Source organism: Danio rerio, chromosome 1 (assembly GCF_052040795.2).
Source record: "Danio rerio strain M-AB ecotype USA chromosome 1, GRCz13ab, whole genome shotgun sequence".
Lineage (NCBI taxonomy): Eukaryota > Metazoa > Chordata > Actinopteri > Cypriniformes > Danionidae > Danio > Danio rerio.
In genome coordinates, this window is record NC_141021.1 from 16,064,104 (window position 1) to 16,071,397 (window position 7,294).

Consider the following 7,294-nt stretch of genomic DNA (forward strand, 5'->3'; position numbering starts at 1 on the left):
TGGTGATCTTGCATGCTCAATACACACATCAATGCATGAGATAAACTGTGGTTAGACAAAAACAGAAATAAGAAAAGTAAGAAAATATTTAGTGCACGCTGCAGCTGTAAATGTTGCTTTTATTATTTTCATGACTTGGAATTGATGAGAAACTGAAGATGCAAAAGTCTGATTTATTAAAACACGTGCCATGAATCAGAGACAGTGTAAACAGCACACAACTGAGGTTTGATTTATTTAAAGAAGAGCAGAGCAATGCAACATATACGAGTGCAACATTCAACATTTAAACCAAATTGTAATAATCATTCAACAAAATTTCCTTTCATAAAGCAAATCCATCTGTTTGTATTTCCTATTATCTTTTAATTTCTACATTAGACCTTCTTTAGTTGTTGAGAAATGACAGTATCCTGTTCACTGATCAGACACTTATAATGAATTTAATGTGAGAAGAGAGTTTAGTGTGGAGTAAATTCAGCACAATGGACAGCTCCCTGCAGTGCTGAACTGACTGAACCACATCTGCAGGAGGAAATGCTACAGAGATGTTTAATTACTGCTGAATAATTACTGAACAATATTGAATATTGAAAATCTAACCCATCAGTAGTGATTACTAATTAAACATTTATTTTATATATAAATTAAGGTAAAAGGCGATTATATAAAAATCCTGTTGGGCTTATTCGCTCTAAGACATGCTTTGATAATCATATTTCTTTTAAAGTAATACGGTTTTGTCAATGTTAATAAAAGGAAACACTGAGTTTGTATAATCATTTCTTTTTGTAATTGAACACTCACTTTACAGCTCTTCATCTCTCAGAAAACTCCCTCATTAAACCAATAGTTGCCCTCGCGCACATTAATCAATACACAAGACTAAAGAAAGCCTAATGGAAAATCTGTGCTTTGTGACAATGATCTAAGAGATCTTATCAGATCAGTGAAGTTTATTTTTCAGTTTGGCTGAAGTGAAAACAGTTTTTGATAAAAACAAACAAAAAATTAAGCACATTATTATTAGCCCTGTAAGATTTTTTTTTTTTTTTTTTTTTGGCTACAGAACCAAACACTGTTGTCCTATGATTTGCCTAAATTAAACTAACTTTAGTTAACCTAATTAACCCAGTGAGCCTTTAAACTGCACTTTAAGCTGAATACTAGTGTCTTGTAAAATAACTATTAAAATATTGTGTCATGAGTTATTAGAGATTATTTATTTAACATATTATGTTTAAAAATGTGTTGCAAAAGATATTTTCTCAATTAAACCGTGCTGGGGAATTATTTAATCATTCATTACACTCAGAATAATTTATTTCAAGTGTTTATTTCAGTTCATTTTGATGATTATGGTTTACAGCGAATATTAGTGTCAATTATAGTTTATCTCTTCATAATATAGCTGTGCTTTAATGATAAGTTTACATGTTTACCTAAAGTTTTATTATTTTAATATTATTTGAATGAATTTTATCGATAATTAATGCAAAGTCCTGCAAATAATTAAGCAACACAATCCTGCAGCCATAGTCCGACTTCAAATACCGAAATAATGTATATTTAATAAAGTATATTAGTAAAATAAGTGTTTATAATTAGTTTTTAAAGTGTATCTTAGTTTCTAATAATACTTTAAATTAAATTAACAGCAAATTCATCATATTTTGTAAAACGATGATTTATAGTGTATTTAATATTAGAATCTTTAACTTCTGATTTTCCAACCACTTTTAGCAAATTCATCCGTGTTAAACTCATATTTTTCATTATTGTGTGTAATCAGTTAAGATAAAATAAAATGAATATAATAACTAAATATATATTCACTTTAATAATGGCCTGTTGTTCATTTTAGAGCAAGAGTCTCCTTGTGCTGAACGGTTTAACAGCACCTCCACATCACCTGCATCAGAGTGTGTTTTCTGCTGGAATCTGCTGTTCAGTGTGTGTTCGGTGTGTGTTCTCCTCTTCTCCATCTGCGTCTACTGCCTCTGTCAGAAGAAAACTACAGGTCATCAGCTATTCGTAAAAAATGTATATCTCAAATTATAAAATGTAAATTATTCTTATCTTTTGTTAAGTTTCTGTAGGTTATGGGGCTGAGAACAGACATGTTGAGGTATGAGCACATTTTGAGAATAATTTTAATATATATTATTCGCAATAGTTTAGCAGCAACATAAATTACATCAATATAATGTAATATATTTATTTGTTTATTTATTTGTTTATTATTTTGATTAAATATATTCTGTTTCAGGCTGGTGAAGAAGTGTGTTATGCTTCATTAGACATGCCTTCCACACAGCAACAAAGGCAGAGGAATGAAAAAGGCTCAGAGTTCAGACTTCAGTATTTATTCTGATGTCAGAACCAGCAGAATGTAAAGTAGAGTAAACTAAAGTCATTGTTCTTTAGTAGAAATATGATTCAAAAGAGTGTTAATGACAATGTTCTGGCATCTGCATCCTATTTTCATTGATTCTAATATTGTAAGTTTTTAATGATTAAAAATGTAAATACATTTAAGAAAGGTTAAATGTTTTTTCAGAATATTTGACTTGCAGTCTCAGAAAGGACTCAGTGTTGTTTCTGGGTCTCTCAGTTTAATATAATTTAAGCCAATCACATGAGTGCATATGCAGTAGTACTCCCAGCTAAAACTGAAGTTCTTAAACTCTTTTCATGCCACAAAACAAACATCTCCCTGCTACAACAACAGAAATGTAGAATGCAAATGTACATCTAACAGAGCTCTGAACATTCCTAATATTAAAAAAACAAAAAACTAGGTCTTAGATCATCAGATGTGTACACCATTTCAGAGGTTTTACTGCTACTGTGGGCAAATTACCACAACAACTCCACCAAAACTTATATATCATAGATCTATAAGATCATTTAATGGAATAACAACCAAAACAATATTTCATCACACCTTTAGCCTCAGTCAGTAGAGCTGCAATCTTCATTTTAAAACCATTATGAAAACCTCCATTAAGAGGACTTAAATGGATAGTTCACCCCAAAATAACAATTCTGTATCATTAACTCCCTTTCACTTGCTCCAAACCTGTTTGAGTTTCTTTATTCTGTTCAATACAAAAGAAGATATTTTGAAGAAAGCTGAAAAGCTGTACCCATTGACTTGTTTGTTTTTGCTACTATGAAAGTCAACGGTTACAGGTTTTCAGCTTCTTCAAAACATTTTATTTTGTGCAAAACAGAAAACAAGAAACTCTTAAAGATTTGAAACCGCTTGAGTTTGAGTAAACAGTGAGTAAATCTGGATTTCTGTGTGAACTCTCCCTTTATTTGAGCTCTCTCCAGTCACTCTAGGAAGACACTACACCTGGATTATTTGTCTAAATAATACGTTTATTATTAAAATCCCTATTAACATTAAATTCATCTGAAGCGGTGGCTTAGTGCAGGTAAAGGGGCCCCGGCCCTGGGTGAGTCGGCCATTAGTTAATGCCCACTCCTCATTCTGCAGGTGATCAGGAAGCAGTTCTCTGCACTTCCTGTGTGACTCCTGCTCACCCTACACAAATCATTAAGATCATTAATCCAGACTGACCCTAACAACACAATCAAAGCCATGAGTGCGTCACTCAGATAAGTGTCAAGTCACTGGCCACCTGTTCACTGTAACCAGGGATGGCGCTCAATATCGTCCAAACTGGGCCGATCAGCCGCCGCTGGACTGAGACACCAGCCAATCAGCTGACGGCACTCTGATACACACAACACCGTGTTCAGAAACACAGAGCAACACACTTCTGCTGATCTCTCAGTGAGTCTCTTACCTGTTGACAGAGTTATGGGGAAGGTCAGTTTGCTCCTGGACGTGACCCTCAGTGAGCCTCCGAAGGGGAAACGGTTGCACAGGATGTTGAAGAGGGTCACTCCTACTGACCACACCGTAGCTGGACCCGCATGGTAGCGCTGTCTGCAGAACCACTCAGGTGGAGCGTATTGAATAGTTCCTGAGAGACACAAGGAGACACAAACACCCGTTCAAAACACTCCAGCACACACAAATTCCCTTTGGTGGATCATCAAAAGCTCACAAACATCCACAGAGTGTTTCCTTCTGCAACACAAACCCACCTGCGAAGTATTTGTAGGCCGAGCGCTTGAGCAGATCTCCACAGCCGAAGTCCAGCAGCTTGATGTCCTGGGACTCTGTGGAGATCAGCAGGTTCTCTGGCTTGACGTCCCGGTGCAGGACTCCGCGGCTCTCGCAGTGTTTCAGAGCCGCGATCAGCTGCACCAGCACTTTCTTGGCCAGACCCTCATCCAGACAGTCGTTCTCCTCACAGTAGCTCTGGAGGTCTTGGCAGGGATCCGGACGCTCCAGGATCAGGATGTAGCGTCTGGGACGGTCAAACCAGTCTAGCAGCTGCAGGACGTTGGGGCAGGCAGGAGCTGAATTGACGCGGGTCATCAGTGCCACCTCCAGCGGCAGCCGACCCTGACCTTCCTGCAGGACAAACGATTGGATTCAGAACCCAATGAAACATCAAACACAAAAACAGGTTCACACTGAACTCACAACTCTCAGTCTCCTCTGTGTCCGCTCTTTAGACACATACTTGATGGCGACCTGTAGACAGATAAAGCATAATAAATCACACCTGCCTGATCCTCACACATCACATTTACTGAGATCAGGATTTCTAAAGGCTGATTGAATGAAGAGCGGAGAAAACGACTTACTGGCAGTCCATCAGACCTGCGCATCCCAGCAAACACAGAGCCAAATCCACCGTCTCCCAGCAGTGGGCCCTTTGCATACGCGTCTGCAACACAGAGGAGCAGTAGAAATGTGTGTTCAAAGAAAACATGCAGCAGTAGAGAAAACTGTAAAAGAGCATTACTGAAACATCATCATCACTTCTTCAATAAGCCATTCTGACCTCTGCGAGAGCGTTTGAGAGCTCTTCTAGATGAGGTGGACGGACGTTCATCTTCTGGTGTTTGCTGGCTGCCGCTCTGCCGCTTCCTCTTCCTGTTACCCTGATCTGTGGACACAGATTTGGCCAACAGGGAAGGCAGAGGTGCGAGAAATCCATCAAGCTCTTGGCTCACGGTCTGGGTTTCACCATCACCATCATGTGTCCTGACGTCCTGAACAGCTGCCTGGATGAAAGCAGAACTCCTGGATCTGGAGCGGCCTGAGACAACGACAACAACAACAACATATCACGTTTATCATAAGATTATAAGAATTAATCAACAATTAACTTTAGTAGCTGCATCTACAGAGAATAAAAGACATCTGATCACTTATATCGGGGAACAGTTGTGTTGAAATGGGTTCATTTGTACCAGTTTATTTACATCACATTTCCCCAAACATTACACAACATCATATCATGATTGATCATAAACAAATAAAAACTAAAACACTCACTGCGGTTTTCACCCATCTGACAAACTCCTCCAAACTCCAGCAAACCTGAAAACAAGAACAAAGATCAAATATCAATAAAAATGTCAATAAAAACAAGATCAAAATCAAAATAAACACAACAAAAGAGCAACAAAACGTGTCAAAAGGAATAATTTCAGCTCTGAGCGTCGATCTCCTTGTAAAATAAAAGTCTTCTGTCAGAAATTCTCTGGTCTCCTTGAAGAATCGCAGTATCAGCACAGTAATCCTCAGCAAATGTCTCAGAAATTCGCCTCTCCTCAATCAACAGATAGCGGCGAGTCTCGGTGTTTATATATGGAGTCAAATCATAACACGCGTTGCTATAGCAACCACAATTTGAATCGCCAATCTGAATCATGTGAGTAAACGATTCATCTCATCTCAACATATAAATAATAAATAATTAATAATAATAATAAACATAGTTAAAATAATAATAATTATAATAATAATAATAATGAAGTTTAAATCAATTAATTTATAATTCACGAAACTGTAATAATAATGCTAAATGAGCAAGATTGGTTTGACAAGGTTTGACTTTGTAAAATGTACAGCTATTTAGGAATTAATTAAATTAAAATAATAAAATTAACTCATATATTTTCTATTAGTGGCCCAAGCAATGTAAGTGCATGCTGTTTAATTACACGTACAGTGCTAACTGCTCACGTAGATATTAGGAATATAAGTTAAAAAAAAAGTTTATTATTGTAAATAATAGAAAGTAAATTAAATCGTTCACAATTTCTATGTCTATGCCTATATTTTACAGTCTATGGTCTACGCACGATTTCAGATCACATGGCCGTTTGTATCATCATCTGGTAGGCTACATGGTTCAGTCATATTTATGTACTTTTCATTGGCTCTTGTTTTCAGATTTAATATTATTAAGTTTTAATAATGTTTTCGTTATTTTTGGATGTATGTGAAGGCTTTTTAAGGGACTTTGTGTTCACTCAACGGCTAGAAAGCACAAAAGTTCACCTGCCGAATGAGTTCCCGCGTCTGACCACAAGATGGCGTCCACAGCAGAAAGGTGCAAGTTTATAAATACATTATTTCTGTTTGTATGAATCTAAATAGCTGTTTTCATCACTAATATACAGCTTTCAATAAGCTAAATTACTATCACAAGGTCTGTAATGACAATTAGCTTATACGTTTGCTAGAATTTTCCTAACCTATCTAGCCTTGTTCATTTATATTAAAACAAAAAAAGATTGTATTTTATTCAGAAAAACATCTCTCGTTTGTCATTACGTTTGATGATTTGATGTGATTTGAGCTTCTGAACTTCTGTTAAGGGTGCAAAGTCTGCATTGAAGCGGCCTGATTTTATACACCAGTTTACAGTAGTAAAAATATATCAAAGTTAATTAAAGTAAACATATTAAAGGTAAACAGGTTTCTATTTTTTAAATGTAGTTAAAAATTATTTATAAAATGAATAATATGATTAATAATATGATTCATTTATTATATTGATATACATTTTTTATATTAAATTATCTCTGGGTCATAAAGGATTCTGCTTGCAGCCTACAGTACATCAGCTTTCAGGCTCAGTGCTGTGTTTCTTCTTCTTCTTCTTGGTCTTTACTGACGCTCCTGGTGCAGTGATGTTGCAGTTGCTGTGAAAAGCTAGGCGAGAACACAAACCACAAGTGTTTTTATTCAGGCATGCAACAGACTGAATGTCCTAAAACTGTTTGTGGTCAAGCTGGTGATCTTGCATGCTCAATACACACATCAATGCATGAGATAAACTGTGGTTAGACAAAAACAGAAATAAGAAAAGTAAGAAAATATTTAGTGCACGCTGCAGCTGTAAATGTTGCT

General features: G+C 36.3%; 1 protein-coding gene across 3 annotated transcripts; it reads right to left on the reverse strand.

Moving 5' to 3' along the window:
• Positions 1-159: 159 nt before the first annotated feature.
• On the reverse strand, positions 160-7,138 carry LOC141375003 (serine/threonine-protein kinase pim-3-like). 3 transcript variants are annotated; one of them, XM_087236920.1, is made up of 9 exons: positions 7,004-7,138; positions 5,429-5,473; positions 4,932-5,189; positions 4,732-4,814; positions 4,568-4,618; positions 4,123-4,495; positions 3,819-3,998; positions 3,651-3,746; positions 3,367-3,553 (listed from the first exon to the last, which is right to left on the reverse strand). In XM_087236920.1, exons 2-8 carry the CDS (start codon positions 5,442-5,444, stop codon positions 3,655-3,657), a joined length of 1,053 nt encoding a protein of 350 aa, XP_087093046.1. In that variant the 5' UTR covers positions 5,445-5,473; positions 7,004-7,138; the 3' UTR covers positions 3,367-3,553; positions 3,651-3,654. The 3 variants fall into 3 exon arrangements, with proteins under 3 accessions (XP_087093047.1, XP_087093046.1, XP_087093045.1); XM_087236919.1 differs by lacking the exon at positions 7,004-7,138 and having other exon boundaries at positions 5,429-5,795; XM_087236921.1 differs by lacking the exons at positions 3,367-3,553; positions 3,651-3,746; positions 7,004-7,138 and adding an exon at positions 160-2,000 and having other exon boundaries at positions 5,429-5,805.
• Positions 7,139-7,294: the final 156 nt, after the last annotated feature.